The sequence below is a fragment of the Peromyscus californicus genome, unplaced genomic scaffold (assembly GCF_007827085.1).
Source record: "Peromyscus californicus insignis strain IS unplaced genomic scaffold, ASM782708v3 Scaffold_2__1_contigs__length_46816999, whole genome shotgun sequence".
Taxonomy (NCBI): domain Eukaryota; kingdom Metazoa; phylum Chordata; class Mammalia; order Rodentia; family Cricetidae; genus Peromyscus; species Peromyscus californicus.
Window position 1 is genome coordinate 40,103,074 of NW_026294540.1, and position 20,757 is coordinate 40,123,830.

Consider the following 20,757-nt stretch of genomic DNA (forward strand, 5'->3'; position numbering starts at 1 on the left):
CCAGGACTGGAATTACAGACAATGGTGAGCTGCCACGTGGGTGCTGGGAACTGAACCCAGGTCTGCAAGAGCAGCCAGTGCTCTTAACTGCTGAGCCACCTCTCCACTTCCCCCACACATAAACCTTGGTTGGAATTGCTTAAACCAGAGCAACATCAATAACCCAACCGGCTGGAATGTACACAATAAAGAAAGAACTTAGTCACATTTTTTTTTTCCATTTTTCATCCTTTAAATGTGTTGGAAGGAAATGTCTGAGGGAGTCCTTAGTATGCATCAATAGAAACGCGAGCCCAGCCAGCCATGTTCCGGTATGGAAAAATCTAGCAGCCTTGCATCTTCGCACACCTGTTAGAAGTGTCCTTGGAGTCCCCAGTGTTCTTTTTACAGCGACTCCCCACCCCCCTCCTCCCACCCCACCTCACCCCACCCCACTCTTTACAAATCTTTTCTGAGTGTTGAGCCTCAGGGAATCTGTCTCTCCTTTTTGCTGGTTTGCTAGCTAGCCCCTTCCACCTGCAGCAGCCGTCTCCCCCACTGAGCCTGCCTCTGCTTATCTGTGTTCTCTAGCCATCTACGGGTCGGGGTGAGGGGAGCCGGAAAAGGGGCGCTGCTCCTGTGACAGCTACTGTGTGCAAGCTCGACCTTTGCCACTTTCGGCTCCGCTGGGAACCAGGAAAGAATGTGGTTTCGGAAGAACGTGGCAAAAACCGTCCTTACGCTAGCCTCCAGGTTTTCAGAATGCACCCCGCTGTCCAAGTCCTGGCTCCCTTTTTAAAAGTCTTGCCACAGGAGGGAGGTTTAACAGAGGAAGTGAGGAGGGGAGCGGACAGAGCAAGGTTGGGTGTTGGAGAAGCATGGCGTCTCCACCACTGTAAACATTAACTTACATTAAAACCCTGCCTTTCGCTTCCCTGGATTTCACAAAGCAGGAAGTCAAAGGCAGGGTGCGGGGGAAGGAAACTGCCCGAAGAGAGGGCCTTAGTAAATTATTTAGCTGTGACACGAGATTGAGTCATCCATCCTTCTCCACACCCCAAAGTGGACCCAGGTTGACATCAGTCTTCAGACCTACTAATCATTTAACCCGAGAGGAGAAACCAGATTGCTGGAAGCCAGGAAAATGTCCGGAGTTGGGGGTAGGGGAGTGGGGTTGTTGCTATGTTACCCAGACAGGCTCTGAATTCCTGGACTCAAAGAGATCCGGGGTAGCTGGGGTACAGGTGCAGGCCACTGCGCAGAACTTGGAGCCAGTGAAGGGCAAACCAGCGAGGCATCCCTTGTGCACGCCCGGTTGTCAAGAATAGTTGGGGGAGAAGGTGCTACATGCAACCTGGAAAGGAAGAAATGTGCAGGTGCATTTACACCCTGTGCCAAGAAACATCCCCTAGGACTGATCTCAGCCTGGTGCACTCGGCCACCAAGCCAAGAAGCAGCCACAGCGGCCGGGTGTTGTAGGTCGGTCCTGAGCGCCACCTACGCCCCGGCTGCTTCAACCTGCGCCCGGGGAGCAGGAGTCCTTGCGCTCAGGCGGAGCAGCAGCGCCGCCTGCCGGGTCCTCGCGCGCGTAGACAGTTCCGCCCTGGCCTTGGTGGCCGCTGCTTGGGACAGTTTTGCGGCAGCTGCCGGAGTCAGCTGGACGGCCTGGGGCGCGCAGCCCGAGGCCAACCCAGGGACTTCTAGCACCGGTCGTGTCCGGGCTAGGTTTCCTGTTGCCAGCTGCTCTGAATTTAGAGGATTGTGCTGTTTTAAAATGAGGGAACCGGCCGGGTGGAGTGGAGCACGCTTTTAATCTCAGCAGAGGCAGGCGGATCTACAAGATCGAGGCCAGCCTGGTCTACGGAGCGCGAGTTCCAGGACAGCCAGGGCTACACAGAGAAACCCTTCTCAACCCTACCTCCCGCCCCCAGAAAAAAAGAGGGAATCAGGGGCTGCTGAGAACCCGGATTCTGATCCCAACACCTACAAGCTCACAACCGTCTCCAGTTCCAGGGGATCTGATGTTCTCTTCCGACCACGTTAACTCGTGCAAGCAAATACACGTAAATAAATAAGTATATTTTATAAATAAAAATAAGCAGGCGGGCGTGGTGGTGCCTGTCTTTAGTTAACCCCAGCATTTGGGAAGCAGAGGCAGGCAGATCCTAGTCTAGACTACGTAGTGAGTTCCACGCCAGCTAGGGCTACAGTGAGACGCTATCTCTAAAAATAAATATAAACATTAAAAGTCAGGGCGTGATTAATTAGATAATTAGAAAAGGAGCCCATTGGAACCAAGCTGCTCCAAAGGAGGACTAAAAAGTGCCCCCCTGAAGCTCGCAACGAGGAGTCTGGGTGCAGGCAGTGGCAGAGACCGTGCCAGGGCTTGGAGCGCGGGCAGCCTTGTGCGCGTCGTCACGGGTAGGGAGAAGCTGTGACGGCGCCGGCGCCCGGGGCGCACCGAGGGATTCCCGGGGCTAGAGCGCCGCCTTCTGGGCCCCCTCCGGAGGAAGGCGACGCACCTGTGTGCCTTGGGAGGGGGACTGTTCCTGTGGCCTTGGGGAAGGCGCCTGCCGGAGTCTGGGCTGTGCATGCAGGAAGCCGGTGTGACTCCTTCCTGTTGCCTCGGGGAGAAGAGATGCACAAGGCTGCTGCCTTAGCATTAAGAAACACAAACAAAGACAGTGGGGCCAGCGAGGTGGCTGAGTCCGTAAAGGTGCCTGCCGCTAAGCCTGATGATCTTCGATAGTGGCTTGGTCGCTTGGTGGCACAGGTGTTTGGATGTGTGGCCAGTGTTTCCCTGGGTATATTTTGAACAACTGAGAATTCTGTAGGAAAAAAAAAATCCGGCTCAAATCTAAACTGGTTTCTCCCAGACAGAGTGAAGACGGAATGGACTGAAAGTTGCGGACGAAAGCTGGGCTTGTTGAAAGCACATTTGTAACGCCAGCAGGCAGAAGGATTAGGAGTTCAAGGCCAGCCTCAGCTACCTAATCAGTTCCAGATTACGTCTTGTCTGTCTAATCTAATCTAATTTTTTTTTTAGATATTTAATTCATTTTGGGGATTTTATTTTGCTTTGTTATTTTGAAATAGAGTTTCACTGTGTAGCCCAGGCTGGCCTGGAACCCAATATATACAGATTTATAGAACTTACAGATTTATAGAGACCCACCTGCCTCTGCCTCCCCGGTGGTGGGATTAAAGTCACATCAGGCTTTTAACAGCTCCTAAATCTATGGTCTATTCGGATGTTACTGCGGATTATTAAATTAAAATGATCTAAGTACCACACAACACACTACTGTATGTGATAACAATGATTAGCTCTTATTTTATTTTCAGTCTTTGCTTTCCTGAAGTCAGAGAGGATTTTTGAAGTAGCATTTTTAATTATTTATTTTTATTTTATGTACATTAACAGGTTTGGGGGGTTGTTTGCCCTGTTTGTTTGTTGTCTTTTGAGACAGGGTTTCTCTGTGTAACAGCTCTGGCTGTTTTGAGACTTGCTTTGTAGAGCAGGCTGGCCTCGAACTCAGAGAGATCCTCCTGCCTCTGCCTCCTGAGTGATGGTATTACATGTGCGAGCCTTGTTGGTTGGGTTGCACGTTGATGTCTTGCCTGCCTGAATGTCTGTTTGATAATATCAGACCCCCTGGAACTGGAGTTATAGACGGTTGTGTGCTGCCACATGGGTGCTGGGAATCGAACCCTGGACCCCTGGAAGAGCAGCCAGTGTTCTTAATCACCGAGCCATCTCTCCAGTCCTCAAGTAGCACTTTTATGAAAACTTACACTGTCGCGCTGTAGGTAGAAGGCATTAGGACAGCAGGCTGCTAACCCCAAGATTCCTGTAACAACAATAAGCCTGAAGAAAAGAATTCCTTTCCTAGAAGCTAAAACAGTTGTGCAGGAACTGCCTGGGGTTCTACTATCAATAAAATATTGGACCCCTAAACCCAGTGCATGAACTGAATCTTACCGTGTGTGCACATGAGAGATGATTCAGCAGCCACTTCATCTGAGGGAAGTCTTCACGCATCCACCATTCTGGTAGTGTAGCTCAGTGGCCTAACACGTGTGAATCCTTGGGTTCAACCTCCAGAGCCACCAAGGAAAAAGCAAAGCAAACCTAGCTGGCTTTAGTCTGTGCCTTCAACCCCTAGCACAGAATTGCCGGGGGCTTGCAGGAAGAAAAACAGCTTTTCACTCCAGGGCTTGATAACTCAGTTGATAGTATCTATACTTGCTGTTGTTAATCACAAATTCCAATTTGGAGATGCTGTTGTTAAAACAAATGTTAATGTTTGGGTAGTAGAGACATAGGAGACAGAAGGTCACCTGTGTGCTAGCCCCCACCTTCTCTGCATGAATTCCTCCCAAAGAATGTGAGGCATGGGCTGGAAAGATGGCTCAGAAGTTAGGAGCACTGGCTGTCTTTCCAGAGGTCCTGGGTTCAATTCTCAACAACCACATGGTGGCCCACAACCATCTGTAATGAGATCTAGTTTGCATTTATTTTATTTATTTTAATAAATAAATCTTTAGCCAGGTGGTAGTGGTGCACACCTTTAATCCCAGCACTAGGGAGGCAGAGCCAGGTGGATCTCTGTGAGTTCGAGGCCAGCCTGGTCTACAGAGTGAGATCCAGCACAGTCATAGCTACATAGTGAGACCCTGTTTCAAACAAAAACCAAAACCAAACAAACAAAAAGTAAAGACAGGTTTGCTTGCTAGCCCCTTCCACCTGCAGCAGCCATCTCCCCCGTGTAGCCCCGGCTGTCCTGGAACTCACTCTGTAGATCAGACTGGCCTCAAACTCACAGAGAGCCACCTGCCGCTGCCTCCTGAATATTAGGATCAAAAGATGTGGACCACCAAGCCGAGCTCAATTTTTTTTTTTTTTCTGAAGAATTTCAGAATCGGGGTGTGGTGACACATGCTGTTAGTTCTAACACTCTGAGGGCAAGGGTAGGGGATCTTTGTGAGCTGGAGGCCATCCTAGTCTACACAGCCAGTTCCAGGACAGCCAGGGCTGTGTAGTAAAATCCTATCTCAAATATAATAGTAATAATAATTTCAGAGCTACCGTCTGCATCTAACTCCATAACCCCCACAGAAATCTGGTGTAAGTAGTAGGTTTATTCTCTCTGATTTGTAGCTAAGGGAAACAAACAAACATTGAGGCACTGAGTTGAGTATTTGGCCCTGGGATCCTCCAGCTGTCGCTAACAGCTGCCCCGTTTCCGACGGTCACAACGCATCCTTTGAGCATGACAAGGGACAAATGAAGTTAAGCGTTCGTGATGATCAGACATTTACATCAGCTAGGTAGGACTTGAGAAAATATTTTGAATAGTTAAGTAAACCGGCACAGTGTAGGCTTTTCGTTCTTAGCTTCCAAGGCTCGTTTGGTACAATACCTGCCCTGCCGCAGCAGTTTCAGTGACTAGAAAACCAGAAGGACTAGAGTAAGCCACTTGTCCTGATGGCATTGAGCTGATCATTTCAAAATGAAAAGGATCAGGGTTTTTTTTTTCCCCCTTTTGGGCTAAATAACAAACGAAACAGCAAAAAAGTATTGTTCAGTTACAAGGAGGGTTCAGAAGCACCTTCAAGGAATCTTCATTCTCCTAGAAATTATGTGTTTGGACATTTCTAGGAGTAACAGGGAAGTAACCGTCAGGCACTTGCTTGTCTTCACATCTGGAATTCAAGTTAGTGCTCTGCCCCTCCAGAGCGTCTGAGGCACCGTGGGTGCAGAGCGGACTGGAGGCTATTTTGACAAAGCAACCAGAGCTAAGAGATTCAGGGAAAGAAAAAAAAAATTCCAGGAAGGGGTGATTCTATCGGGATTTGAGAAATTATCCTGTCCCAAGGTTCTTCGTAAGGGCCCTGGAGCGCCTTGCCAAAGATGGTTCACGATAAAAAGCAGTTTGGCCGTTATGAAGGCCTAATCGTAAGTGTGTGCTGTAAAGATACTTGCACCTAAGACCTCATATGACTCCCATGGTACAGACAGGTGAGCTGTAAGTCAGACTGAGATCTCCCCAATGTCAACAGACCCTGAAACAGCAGTCTGTGATGCAAATTACAGCCCTAAACCCACCTGTTTCTTTCTGCCCCTCAGCAGCCCCGCGTTGCCTTCTCTCTTTTCCCTCGTTGGTTATGAATCACAACAGCAAGAAAATGACTGATGATACGTTTTAATTGCTACCTAAACTTCATTCTCTTGATTAATGTAAGCATCTGACTAAATAGGAGAGTGACGCTTGGCTTTCATTTGCCTTTCAAAGGTCGACTTTATTAGGTGTTGTAATAACGCCACACGCTGTTCATAGGGAGACAAAATAGCCACGTGCAGCACACAGCTTGCCTCTTTCCCTACACGTCCCACACCGATGTTTTATTCCCATGGTTATCTTTTCTCGTGTGTGTGTTCTGACAGCGTGTATGTGTGTCTGTGAACCATGTCTGCAGAGGCCAGAAGGTGTAGATTCCCTGGAACTGGAGTTACAGAAGGTTGTGAGCTGCCTTGAGGGTGCTGGGAATTGAACCCTTGTCCTCTGGAAGAGCTGCCAGTGCTCTTAACCATTGAGACATTTCTCCAGCCTTCTGTAAATTTAAGAAAAAAAGAAAGATAGGGTGCAAATGAGCTCTTTTAGAAAGGTGAAGAATCTCTACTTCAGATTTATTTTTTCTTTCTTCTTTCTCTCTTTCTTTCTCTTTTTCTTTTACTTTCTTTCTTTCTCTCTCTTTCTCTTTGTTTCTTTGTTTCTTTCTTTCTTTTCCAAGACAAGATTTCATTGTGTAACAGCCTTGGCTGTCCTGGAACTCACTATGTGCACCTGGCTGACCTTGAGATCTGCCTGCCTCAGCCTCCCAAGTGCTGGAATTAAAGGTATGCGCCAACACGGCCCTGCCAGATTTGTTTCCTTAAAGTCAGCGGAACCAAGACGCTTCCGCGAGTGGTTTGGTCTGAACTTGTGCGTGTGGAGTTTGGGCCCTGGGGACTGAACCCGGTGCCCTCTCACATGCTAAGCCGTTAGTGAGTTGTGTCTCATCCATACCCCTTCAGCTCTAAACTCATTTTCTACAGGTCCAGGGCTATGTTGAGGGATCTCTGGAGCCCCAGAGTGGCGGCAGCTGTGAGCAGAGGCCCTGGTTGTAATGTTCTGGCAGGCCATGATCTGGATGGAGCCCTGTCCAGGTGTCCCCACGCAGAGCGCAGAGTACTGGCTAAGCCCCAGCTCTTCCCAGAGCACACGCGCCCCCTAGCGGCCTGAGCCCGACTGGCCGTCTCTAGGGCCCCATGCTGGGGCATTCTGGAGCCCGTCGGTGATCAATCTTAAAACAGCTTCAAGCACAAGGAGTCTTTAAGTTTAGTGCCTAAACTGAGGCTGGCTGTCAGTTCGCGCCACATCCCACGTTTCCTCCAGCTGGCTCTAGCGATGACAGTGTCTCTGGTCTGAAGCGTCACTGGCCCGGGAGGGCCTTTTTTTTTTCTTGGCCTGGGAGGCTAAGGCAGACGTTTGCTGCGGATAGCCGGGTGGGGGCGGGGGGAGTTGTCTGCTGGCTTGCGTTTCAGAGTGCACCCCCAGATCATCTCTGCGCCAAGAGGGGGGCCGAGCCCCGGGAAGGGGGGAAGAACTTGTAATCGCGTGCAGCAGGACAATGCCGACTTTTGAACCTCTAACCACTAAGCAAACAACCCTTGTGCTCTTGCTCCACTGTCCAAACAGGGTTTATTGACAGGCGTTTCACGGCAACGCATAGCAACCGCGCCGCCGGCTTGTGGGCGCGGCCAGAACCCAGGGCAGCGCTCTTTGCTGGGGCCGGAGGCACCTAGGAGCAACGGGGGTCACCTGGCCCTGAACCTGGCGAGCTCCCGCCTCACAGACGCTGCTTCCCTTTGGGTGGCCAACTCCTTCCTCTTCCCGCTCGACCCCATTTCCCAATCTTACAGCAAATTCGCCCCCTGAAGGGCGGGGAAATTGGGGAGGTGCTCCAAGGGGGGTGGGGGTACATGCGTCTCACAGGCTGCCCTGCCTCCTCCCTCCGTGTGAGTCCTCGCCCTGTCCTAGGGCGCGGTTTAGTCCTAAATGGTGGGGTAGAGCTTCCTTTCCCGGCCTTGCCCGGGAGACCTAGACACTCAGGGCCGGCGGCAGATCCGCCAGATATGCAGCCACTTGGATCTTATACTGATCTTGAATTCTTGTGTTTGGGGAATGAGGGTGGGAGGATAAGGTCATTCCGGGTAGTTCTAAAGGAGTGTAGACAGAGAGGGCCCATGGAAATCCATGCCTAGGGATTCAGAAGACTATATATAGTCATGGAAATGTTGTCTGGAAACAACAGAAAAATACTAATCAATGCTTGTGTCCACTTTTCTGGGTTAAGGGGCATACCTGGGCGCCCAAGCCGGGGGGCGGGAGGGTGACACTAAGTTGTCTTATGTTTGCGTTGAGAAGGGAGCTGAAGCCCTCTTTCCCCACCCCCATGATTTTGTAGCAGCTGGAAAGCAGCTAGCCGCCGCCGTGATGAGCATTTTGCCCAAAGGCAACCCCAGGAAAACCACACATTCCACAGCCCAATGCTGGACGGAGGTGTGGGGGCGGGGAAGGGCTCAGAACCTGCTCCTTCGGGCTTCTGAAGCATTGGGATAAAAGAAGGCTGCCAGGAGAACCTTCTCCACCTTCTTCCTTACCACCCCCCACCCAACTTTTAGCTTGCAGTCAGAGAAGATACTTTATTCCCTAGGGGAAGAAAAATAAAATTCAGTCAAACTCCAAAGACGAAAAATTCCAGGATCTGAAATCTGTAAAGTTCGTTTATCTTTTGTCTTTTTAGAAAATAAAGTCGACTGTGTTCGGATACCCCCACTTCCCTTCACCATATCACTTCTCTACCCACGGCTTTTTAAAAGGCTGGCTTAGCTTGTGACGCAGATCAATGATTCCAACAGCAGCAACAACTCCGTTCTCCAGCAGCCAGAGACTAGGGGAAGGACAGGAAGTCCAGGTTGGCTCTGGCATTTCCAACACAGACATGCATTCAGCCTACCGCAGCTCTGGTGACAGGCTTTCCAAACAAGCCCTTGTGGCAGAGGCCTGGAGTTGGCTAGCCACCCCCTCCTCTCGCCGCAGCCCCTGAACCCACCAACCCTTCCCGGTCTGTAACGGGGAGGAAAGCACAGACCACCTGGGGGTTCTGCAGACTTTGATCGGTCCAGGCTTCCACCGCAGCTGCCTCTGGCTCCTGCAGTTTGAACTGCCCCTGCCCCTGAGGCACGACGACGGCCAGCTGGTTCTCAGAAAGCACTGAGCAGGAAACAGCCATCTTGGCTCAAGCATTGCTCATTCCCCAGCCTCAGCCCCTCCTCAGCTCCATCCAGAAATACAGTCCGTGTTGGAGGCAAAGAGCTGGGGCAAAAGAGGCTGAAATTTTGATGCCTGTAGCCGGTCCTGGCAGGGAGCATGAACGAAGCCCTGGCAGCGATCATTTCCTCTGTCAGGAAGAGTCAAAATGGAAAAAGTAAAAAAAAAAAAAAAAAAAAAAAAAAAAAATCTGGACCATATCTTCCCCCGAGGCCCGCAATCCCCCTTGTCTTAATACTTCTTCCCCATTCTTCATCTGTAGGCATTGTTTGTGGGTGGGAGGAGAGGGGTCTCTTCTGAGGATGCTAGCAGCGCGTCCATGCTCCTCATGGCTCAGCCTGGAATTGCTCTGCCGCCGCTACAGACCACGGGAGGGGTCACTGGGTGACAGTGGGGTTTAACACCCCCCCAGCCGGCCCCAGGACCCCAGAGACAGAACCGGGCACCGAGCCTTGCAGCGAAGACACAGGACTCAAGGACTCGGGCACGCTCCTCAGGGCGCCTGGCTGAGCCTGCGCCGCCTGTGGCGGAGGGGGTGCCGGCGGCGGCGGCTGCTGCTGCTGCTGCTGCTGCTGTTGCAATTTCTTCTTGTTGATTTTCCTTTCCTTGGCTCTGCGGTTCTGAAACCAAATTTTAACCTAGAAATGACAAAACAAGAGGTAGAATGTATGACAAGAGAAGCAGCACCACCAAGATCGTCCCCCTCGCTCGCTCGCCCGCCCGCGGCGAAAAGCTTCCAGCCCTTCCAGAAGTTCCCAGCTGCCACCCTCCCCACCCACCCACCCCCATTGAGCTGCAGCGCAATGATGAAGCATTCCCTGACTCAACTCAACCTGCCGAGAAGCCGGGGGCTCATTCCTTGCCCACCCCCTCCCCATGTTGCTTTCCAAAAGAGCCTTTTGGACTCTCAGAACCAAGGAACAGAACTGGGCTGATAGGTCCTCCCTATGCAGACGGGTGGCCTGCTCAGGTGTGCTTCGCGGGGCATCCTTTGGCCCTCATAAACGGCCATGTTCTTCACCTTGGTGCTGGCAGTGAGATCTCGTGCAAAATTTCCCGGCTGTGAATGTGCCCGTCTTGTTTCCTCTTCCTTTTCTCTAGACTCTAAAAGCGTCCAAGTAGTACCTCCTTGGTTTTTTTAAATAAACCGTTTTTATTTTTAATTTTGTGTATGTGTCAGTTTGTGCACGTACAGAGTGGGAATACTCACAGAAGCCAGAGGCACTGGATGACCCCTGCAGCTGGAGTTACAGGCCACTGTGAGCCACCTGATATGGGTGCTGGAAACAGAACTCAGTCCTCTGAAAGAGCACTGTGTGCTCCTAAGCACCGAGCTATCTCTCCAGCCCCTGCCTCTTTAATATGTATGAGTAGATTGGGCCTTTATTTTTCTTATTTTTTTCTCTAGTGCTGGGTGTAAAGAGAACATATCCTAATACAGTGCTTCTCAACCTTCCTAAGGCTGTGACCCTTTAATACAGTTCCTCATGTTGTAAAATTATTTTGTTGCTACTTCGTAACTGTAATTTTGCTACTGTTACAAATCCTGATGTAAATATCTCTGGACCCACAGGTCGAAAACCACTGTCCTAATAGATCTTTCTTGGCCCAAGTGGCGTTCCATGCTGCAGCAGCGTCTTGGCTCTTTTGTTGCAGCTCTCAGATCCCTCAAAATAAAAGGGCAATTCAGAAACATCAGAAACACAACTGGAAAACTCAAGCCTTCTCAAAAGGCAACTGCTTTCTTCCTTTTCACGGAGGAAAACGGGTGGACTCTTGGCCAGGCTTTCCCAGGCTACCCGCCAGCCCCCACGCCAGCCCCCACGCAATAATAATAATAGCCAGACGACGCTGGGAAGGCGATTCCCACCTGCCTCTCTGAGAGTCCCAGTGTGGCAGCCAGCTCAGCTTTCCGCCTGATGGTGATGTATCGGCTATAGTGAAACTCCTTCTCCAGCTCCAGCCGCTGATGGTCTGTGTATACCACTCGGTATTTGTCTTTCGTCCTGGTTTTCACTGTGGAGGAAGGAGAAGTTTTGGCTAAGAACTACAATCCATCAGTCATAGGTAATGACAAACCTCCCTAACCCGGGAGTCATTTCTCTTCCTTCACTGATAGGGGTGAGGGGGAGCAAGTTTGACTATCTACTACCAAGGCTGACAAGAGCCACCTCAGGATCCTGGGGAAGTGGAAGGGTGTGAGCCTGGGGGCACAACTACTAAATGGAAACTTCTCACACAGCCCCCTCCTTCCCATAAACCAAATATGGTAAATTTAGGACCAGAAGAAAGGGAGTGTGTGTGTGTGGGGGGGGGGTGGCTAGAGTCTCCAGGTGTATAATATCCACATTTTCAGGTTTACTAGAAATAGCAGCCACCTTTCCAACACCTGGGGCTGTGGTGCCAGGGTAAGCTGCTAGTCACCCTTTGTTTCAATACGGCGGCGGCAAGATGGGCACAGGGACTGGCAGCCTCCTGAAAGCCACCAGGATCATATTCCAGACCCACTAACTCCTGCCCTGGAATTCTGAACTGGGCTCAGTAACGTCAGGAGAAAATCCCTCCTACTGAGAACATTTCATGCCCGCCCAACCAGGTTTGGCCCAAGGCCCCTTTTCTTTTTTAATTCCCCATTTATTCCCTGTGACAACTATCCTGACCAGTGACCTATGATCATTGGATTGAGTCAACATATTAAATCTTGGATTGATTGTTTTACTGAAGGGCCTTGACAAATAGCGCGGGGCTGCTGCATCAGGCTGGAGCCTGGCTATTCACCGGGTCTGTCGGGTTGCTTCTCGACAGAACGCTGGCCAGGAACTGTTCCAGGTCCCAAGTTGGAGAGGTCTCACAGCAGAACGGGTTTTAGCGCCCAGTGCCTAGTCGAACAAGGAGATCTAAGGGGTGGGAGTTGCCCAGAGGTGTTTAAGGCCCGGCAGGCTGACTTTGTTCAGGTAAAAATCTTTGCAAACCACAACAAAAGCGCCCTGGGAGGATACAGGAGGATCAGAGAGAGCTCCCCCAGCCTCTGAAAGAGGAACACAGCCGCAAACAATGCAGGACAAGGCGATCTTATCAAAGAAAAGCCCTTTCAATGCCTTAATAACAACCGCATTCTGTTTGAATTACCACTACTGAGCAAATGGCGGCCTCAGCTTTCATCCCCTTCCCCGCCAGGCGCATTAACATAAACACAGCCCCGCAGGCGCATTTGAATGGGCGCTGCGGCCCCGACCCCGCGCCTGCTTTGGAAGAAAAGGGATCCAACACATCCTGAGCGCGTTCACACCAGCTACGGCCTGAGACCCACTCGCGAGTGCCCCACTCCGCAGAGGACGACAGAACCGGACCCGGGTGCGCAGCCCGAATAGCGCAGCACTTGGGAGTCCTGCGTGAAACCATCAGAGTTGGGAAGTGAGGCGCAGGACAGTTCCCCTCGGCGGTCCAAGCCCTAGGATGGATGCTGCCGGTTCAGCATCACGCGCAGGCCGAGGAACACAATGATAAGGACTCTGCGCGCTCTGAGGTCCTCGCCCCCAAGGGCCTTGGAGGAGGCCCCGCACCCCCTGGGAACCAAGGAGGGGGGCTGGAAGAGGGGGAGGGATGAGAAGGAGTTGTCAGAATTCATTATTGACTGCGAAAGTCACCACCCTCTTTCCGGGCCCTAAAAGAGACAATGGCCGGCCTGAAAAGGTGTACATCAAAGCCGACCGGGCGGCGTACACGCCTCTGCCCCTTGACAGATGACGCTCTGCAGAGAAGTCGGGCTCCGGCGCTGCGGGCCACAGCCTCCCCACATTAACATCACAAGGGCGCCCGGCGCCGACAGCGGCCTTGCCACCTCGGCGCGGGACTTCACAGCGGCCTCTCATCTGCTGACCCCGCGGCCTGGGATCCTGAGGCTATCCTCCCCCGCCCAGGACCCCAGTCTCGGACCACCCACCCCCTGCACGCTAAAGGTCTTTCGTAGGTCTAAGGCCCCCGCCCACTGTCCTTCAGGCAGGCTTGTTGGAAGGGCAGGTTTGGGGTAGCTCAGGTCTAGGAGTAAGTCCTCTTGGAAATGACCAAGCCAAAGCCCAGTGGAGGCTAATCTGGAGGCTTCTCTCCGACAGCATCGCCCACCAGGAACGCTCCTGGGGTGTGCGCAATGACGCAGGAAGAGTCCAGAGACAGGCCCCCAAGTGCCGCTCTGATTTATACGGCTGTAATTGGCCATAAACCTCCGCAAAGTGGCCATAACCTGCATGTGGCCCGGCTGTAGTGACAAGAAACCAACGGAGGGAAGCGGAAGCCAAGAGCTGGAGAAGGTTCACGGAACAAAAAGGGGACTCCAATACCGTAACTCCCCTGTCACACTTTTCCCACTGCCTTCCCACTCCCCATACACATCGGGACATCACAAAGGGCAAAGCCGGCCGCCAGCGAGTCCCACAGTCCGGCAAATCTAGGGTCTTTAGTGGAATTATCTCCCGAGTCTGGAACACACAACACGTGGAAGGTTCGAGAAAAAATGGCCCACGTCCGAAGAAGCCGAGTCCGTTCAGGGTTTCCTCCCCCTGCTCTTTGCTCTCTGAGATGACAAGAGAGGACTTCCGTGGGAGATTGTGCTTAGCAGAAGGAAGGGTCAGGGATCCTGGAGCGCCCCCTTCCCCTTAGGCTCCTGGGGCCCGCGCCTTCGCGCCAGCGGCGGCGCACAGTAGCGTCCAGTCTCTGCTCGCAGCGGCGCTGACCGCTTGAATTGGCCCTAATGGCCAAACTGGTCCTGGCGCAGCCTCCACACTCCCTGGCCATTGCCCTTTTCGGGGGTACCTCAGGTGGAGGGAGCTAAGTAGCGTAGCCACGGTAAGGGGAGTCCGAGGACCCCTCGTCTCGGCTGGGGGAGCTGTGTAAGGAATGCCTGCGGCAGAGAACTCCAGGACGTGATTCAGCTCGCGGCCGACAGTGCTTACGACATTGCCGGGAGCTTCCGAAGGTATCCCGAGGTTGCCAACAAGGAACTGTTAGGAGGAGGAAACCATTCCTCTGCCCGAAACAAACCCTAGTGTGCGAGGCACAAGATACGCACTTCTGGGACCGCAGTCCGTGAAAGCGCCCCCCACCAGGAGTCCTTCCCTGTGTTGTTCCCCCTTGCTCCTCCTCTACTGGAGAGAAGCTCGCAGACAGCCCGGGACAGCCCCGGTGCGCGCGGGACCTGGGGCGCGCCCCAGCACCGCTTACCTTGGCTCCCCAGGGACGGCTGCGCCGGCTTCCGCATCCACTCGCACAGGTTTCTCCGCTGGCCGCTGGGGGAGAGCTGCTCGGCGGCAGCGGGGGCTGTGGGCCCCGGAGGGCCGGGGTTGAGCGTCTGCAGCAAGCCGGAGGCGCAGGACGGCGCCGCGGCCGGATGGTGCGGGTGGTGATGCGGGTGGTGGTGAGCGTGGTAGTCGGCGGGGCTGCTGTAGCCCATAGCGGCGGCCGGGGAGCCCCCGTTGAGGCCGTGGGCTACGGCGTTGGCCGCGGCCGCGCCCCCAGGCGCGTAGCCGTTCCAGTCCTCGCGGAGAGGGGCTCCGTACGCAGCGGGCCAGGATGGCCCCGGCGACTGAGCGCTGTCCAAGTTCGCCGCCGCGGCCGCCGCAGCCGCCACGTGGTAACCACCGTAGTCCGGGTACTGCGGGGGGCTGACAAAGTTCTGCGGCGCCAGGTTGAGGCCGCCGGAGTGGCGCACGGAGCTGGGGTACATGCTCACGTCCTTGTCTAGGAGGTAGCTCACGTACATGGTGGCGAGGGACCCAGAACAGACCTCACCATGCTGCCTGGGGACGAACGCTGGAAGCTGCCAGGGGCGCGGGGCTCAGAGGGCTAGGGATGAAGGGGCGCAGGGAGCTGCGGGTAGCTGGCTGCACCTCAGCTCACGGTGCTCCGCTAGGCTCCTTGCGGCGCTCCTGCCTCCCGGGCAGTCCCTCCCTCTGTCCTGCCTCCTCCCTCTCTTCCTTCTTTCCTCCCACCTCCTTGCCACTAGGCTGCGGAGGCGGGGAAGACCCGCCACAGGTTAGCTTGCGGAGTCCCAGGCCAGCAGCCTTACGTGATTAACGAGTGTTTACAAGACTCTATTAGTAATGACACAGACACCAATGGCTGGAGACGTCGAGGCGCAGCGCACAGCGCTCACAACCCCCTAGAAACACGATTTGCATTTTAAAAGACAAGGGGGGGGGGAGCTCGAGAGAGGGCAGCAACCAGATCACAGCTAAATATTCAATCCTTTATTGTTAAAGAGCTTCCTCCTTCCAACCTGATGCACTTTAACCTCCAATCACAGGTTCAAAGAATGAAATCAAGGGACTTGCAAGAGTCTTGAGAGAAAGAGCAATCTTGGTGGGAATCTGGGTTTTTAGAGCAGTCCTGTTCACGTATTCGCAGGGAGGAGGCGGTCAAGAAACTCTCGTTCCCAAACAAGAGAGAGAGAAAAAAAAAAAAAGAAGCATCGCTTTGAGGACATTTCTGACTAACCCAGGAGGTGACTTGTGGAGTTAAGACCATGGCTGTTCTTTTCCTCTCTGAGGGACAGGATGAGACTAACCGCCGCCGTCCCAAATTTCAAGCACTGCATTTATTTCCTTGCCAAATATAAAAGATGGTCCTAGCTCCAGGTTGCGCCCTCGAATTCGTCTTACACTTAGGATTTGAGTTCAATTAAAGCAATTCATTTAAAAAGTATTGCATTAAAGAACCGAACACCTCTACAAAGCCACAATATATTTGGCTATGGCTTACCTTGGAAGGCAGCCTGTAATTGGTGGGGTCGGAAGGGATGGCTAGGATCTCGGTAAATTTCAACCAATTACACTTGTACTTTTATTAAGAATATTTACGAGTTGAAAAATCAAGGAGCATATTTCTGTTAACACCTACCCAGTTACTGTTGTCGTACATCATGCCTGTGTCTTAAAAACACTTTTTCCTGGGGCCCGGAGAGATGTCTAAGCTGTTAAGAGCACTGGCTGCTCTTCAGAGGACCCGTGTTCAATTCCCAGTGTCCACCTGGTGGCTCACAACTGTCCATAACTCCAGCCCAAGGGGATCTGACACACCCTTTTTACCTCTCTAGGCACCAGGCACATGAGTGGTGCAGAGACACACACACAGACAAAACACTCATACCCATAAAATAATAAACAAATCTTTGAAAACATTAAATTAGTTTAAAACAGCGCTTTCTCCTTTATAACGTAAAACTCTCTCTACAGAAATTCGTTTTCACCCCAGGGAATGAAGAGGCTGCTGTCACTATTAACTATTGCTAGTGAGCAGCCAGTGCTCCCATGGAGACCTGAACGGCCCCACAGCAGAGCCTTTGGGGTTGGAGAAGGCCACCTGACTGCACCAGGCAGCTCTGTGATGTTGGGGCCGACACTTCAGACACGAGGTCACAAGCTGGGCTGGGCAGCTCCACTCTGCTCTTGCCAGTGGTGGCTGGAACCCAAGGAGGCAGATAGCACTCCTTCCTGGAGCCCTGCCCCTGTGGGTTCTCTGGTCAAGTGCTTCCCTGGGTGTTCGTGGTCCCCGGGGGGGGGGGGCACTTTCCAGGGTCCTTTATCTCCTTTGGTACCGACCTCATGTATCTCCTACAACTGTAGGAGCTTGTACATTCTTCCTACCCTTTGTGTTTTGTGAGGAAAGTTAAAAACGGGGGTGGGGTGGGGGTAGGGGGGTGGCTGTCCCTCAAGAGGCCAGGAATCCCTGTTGTTCCTCCTTAAACCCTCCTGGGTGGGTACCTAGCAGAAACAAGAGTGCCATCACACTTTCCAAGAAACGAACCTGGAAAGAAATACAAAACCCTATCACAGACAGCAAGGGCAGAAAGGGGTGTCCACAGTCTCCACGGGGTGGCCGGAATGTGGGAGGTTAAGTAGTGGGCGCTGCGGACTTTTGATCTTGGGAGTTTCGTTCTCCTCTTCCTGGGACTCCATACCTCTTTCCATCCTTCACGTCCCCTCCCAGATGTATGCTCTGGGAGCCCAGGCCCAGACTGGGGCTCAGCCTGTGTCTTTAGAAAGCCTGCATTCTGGCATTTCTTTGAAACAATCACTTTATTAGGGACAGCCATTCCCTCAGCCCTGTGGTGGCTACTTCCTGAGTTTTTATGGCCCGGGCTGCCAGCCGCTGGCTAATTGACCCTGTTTCCCAGCTGTGTGTCTGTGCTCTGCCACAGAAAAAGGACTCCAGCTTGGGTACTGCTAGGGAAGCAGATGGGGTTACTCTGCTCCCCTAGGGCCGAGCAACAGGGGAGCCTGAGTTTTATTTGGGGTGCTTGAATCCAGGAAAGGAAGTGATACTAACAAGGACTGGTTTTCCTCCTTGCAAAACCTGGGCACCCCAGCCGTAGCAGCCTGAGCACGGTTGCAGGGGCAGAGTCTGGGCTGTTTGGAGAGGAGAAAGGGGCTGATAAAATGTGTCCTTGTTCTTCAGAGTACAAATGTTGCTAAGCCTCCCTCTCCTCCATGGATGGGTTCACCTCTCAGCCTAAAAAAGGCCCAGCTGGGTCCCTCAAAGGGACGGGCTGTGAGAAAGATTCTGACAGGAGGTATGATTCTGAAGGAGGTAGCAAATGAAGCCTGTATGTCTGTCCATTGGGACAGTTCTAGCAGGTTGGCAGGTTGATGGGCCTCGCCTGTCCTCTAGAAATGTCCTCTGGGCTGAAACATGTCCTCCAGACAGAGTGCTGGCCCACAGCTCTGGCATAATACAGAGCAGGGTGGCACCGGAAGTCCCTCTCCAGGCTCCCTTACTGCCGCACTCAAGTGCTTAGCAGCTTTCTTAGAGTTTTTTAGTCTGAGCTGAGACTTCTAGAGAAGGGACCACTCTGGGTGTTCCCAACTGCACCCTAGGTGGCTGTCTTCCACATAATATCGGAGTCACCAACCCTTCGTGTTGCAAAGGCATGAACTGCCAGGAGAGTGGGAAGGGGGGCGCGGGGCGCGCGGGGGGGGGGGAGATCCCGGTAAATAAAGCCACAGGAAGACTTCCCAGACAGCCAACCTGGTTATCAAAGGGATGGGTCTTTGTTACCGACAGTGTAAGAGGTCATTCTACATTCCTTGGGTCCCTTTTCAGGATCCAGGCTGGTGGCCTGTGCAGGGGCTCTGAAGGAACTACCGGAAGGGCTGGACTCCCCACCAGGCAGATGGGGCACTCCTTAAACCCACAGATCACGGACATGGCTCCCTCCCTGCTCAAAGGTCCTGCTGTTTGTTCCAGCTTCAGGACCTAGCCTCTGTCCCACATTTGCGGTTCCTGCAGCCGGGGAGTGGGTTACCCACCTAACACGGCTGTCTCCGCCCACCGTAGCGTGAACGTGTCCTTTCCGAGTCCCATGTAGACAAGACTGATCTCAGTAATGCAACCCACTCATTAAAAACCCCGAATCCCCAGGAAGAGCAAGAGTTTTTAGTGAGTTCTCTCAGCTCATCTGTCAGGCAGAGTTCTGCGGGGGCACTGCTCAAACTCTACATCACTGGGAGCTTGGGAATCTTTGAGCCACTCTACTCAATGGCAATCCACTTACCCGAAGAAAGACGCAATAATGCATGAATTGACCCCAACAACAGCACCAGGCCCTGCCTGCTGCAACCCACTCAACTAACATCTCTGGGAAGGAAGTCAATTGCTCTTTCTATAGGGTTCCCCAGAGTCTTGACACCTGTCCAGCACACTAGGCTACAATGGACCCAAGTGTCCATCCAGAGCAGCAAGGAGGTGCTGCAGCTGCTCCCAGCTGCCAGCAGAAGCAGATGTGGTCTCAGCTGGCAAAAGAAGCTTGCTTTCTTCTTAAGCATACCAGGTACCGGGTCCTCTCCAGCTAAGGGAAGCTTCCAGAATCCGTGGCAGGGCATTGTGGGCTGGGATGCCCGAGCTTAGGAGGGTCACAGCTGTCTTATGTCTCTCCTGGAGGGACCACCAAGCATTGTGGTTCAATGCAGGGGATACAGCTTGTCCCGCTGTTCTGTCCAAAAATACAGTCTCACAGCCAGAAGGTCAAAGAAAATAAGGGTGTTGAGAAAAAGGAGAAATGTTTGGCTTTAGAACACTTTTTAGAATGTTTGTACTCATTGGATGAAAGTTAAACAAATAATAAGAATAACTTATCTTTCTCCTTTGTTCTAAAAATTAGCGTGTGGGTACTGGGAGCACCGGGCAACTCCTTTGATTTCTGTGTGGCAGATAAAAACAGAAACTGAGGAGAGCTTTTGGAAGGGAAGGATTTAAGGGGTCTCACAGGCTGGGAAGCACTGGGGAGAGTATCTCAGGCTCACCCCAGAAAGCATTACCAGTGGCCTCTGGTTAGCCTGAGCCTGTGTTCACTCGCCATTGTCTCAAGCCTGGGATGACCTTTGTTTATCATATGTAAATCTCTTCCAAGGAAAGTCTACAAGGTACGTTTTATGTGGCCAGTGCGGGAAGAACGCGGACAAACCTGTCTCTCTCAATCCGTATCCACTAACAGGGTGCCTTACCTGAAGCAGCGAGGTGGTGGTGGTGGTGATGATAGTGATGGTGGTGGTGGTGGTGATGATGATGATAGTGATGGTGGTGGTACTGTGGTGGTGGTGGTGGTGGTGGTGGTACTGTGGTGGTGGTGGTACTGTTGTGGTGGTGATGGTGGTGGTGGTACTGTTGTGGTGGTGATAGCAGTGGTGGTGGTGGCGGTGGTGGTGGTGGTGGTGATGGCAGCGCTTAGAGCCTGCACAAGCTTCTATTTCCCAAAGACCAGAGAGGATTGGAGATCCTCCTGAGGCCTCACAGAGTTAAATAAAACTACACTATGTCTGATCTTTGCAACATCCAGCAGTCGGTACAGATGTTAATTATTACTACGTCTGTTGGTGCCACCCTGGAAACATCCCCAGTACAAAACCAGCTATCAGGATTCAGGGACTGAGAACTCCCCACCCTATACACACCAGAATACCACGATACCAGATCAATCAGGTTCTCCGGCTGCTACAATGCCGACCACATTCCATACTGCTTTCTCCCTGAAGCACCTGTTCACTCCAGTCTTTCTGGTCATTGAACACGGTTTTTCCAGACGTTCTATTCTAGCTCCTTTCCCAGCTGACTGTGGAGGGCTCCATCTACTTTTGTCTCATAGTAAACACTTTCGGGGGTGGGGGATCTCCATTTTTTTTTTAAGTTGGAACTGACATTCTGTGACTCAAGTTGGAAAGGCGTTGTTTTAAAAATGAGAAAAGGTTATGCATCGAATGAGTGTTTTCCCCGCTCCTCCCTTCGTTAAACTACCAGGGGCTTTAAAGACGAAGGCACAGAATAGGTTTTTTAAAACCGATGCACAGACGCAGTTACAAAGGTGAATGACAAGCTCAGAAATGGGCTCCTGATTTCCAGGCTGAGCCTTGGCTTG

General features: G+C 52.4%; 1 protein-coding gene across 1 annotated transcript; it reads right to left on the reverse strand.

Annotated features, from left to right (window-relative positions):
* Positions 1–9,733: 9,733 nt before the first annotated feature.
* Cdx2 (caudal type homeobox 2) lies at positions 9,734–15,111 on the reverse strand. The gene is made up of 3 exons (XM_052755159.1): positions 14,574–15,111; positions 11,227–11,372; positions 9,734–9,994 (listed from the first exon to the last, which is right to left on the reverse strand). The coding sequence occupies exons 1-3, from the start codon at positions 15,109–15,111 to the stop codon at positions 9,734–9,736; spliced, it is 945 nt and encodes a 314-aa protein (XP_052611119.1).
* Positions 15,112–20,757: the final 5,646 nt, after the last annotated feature.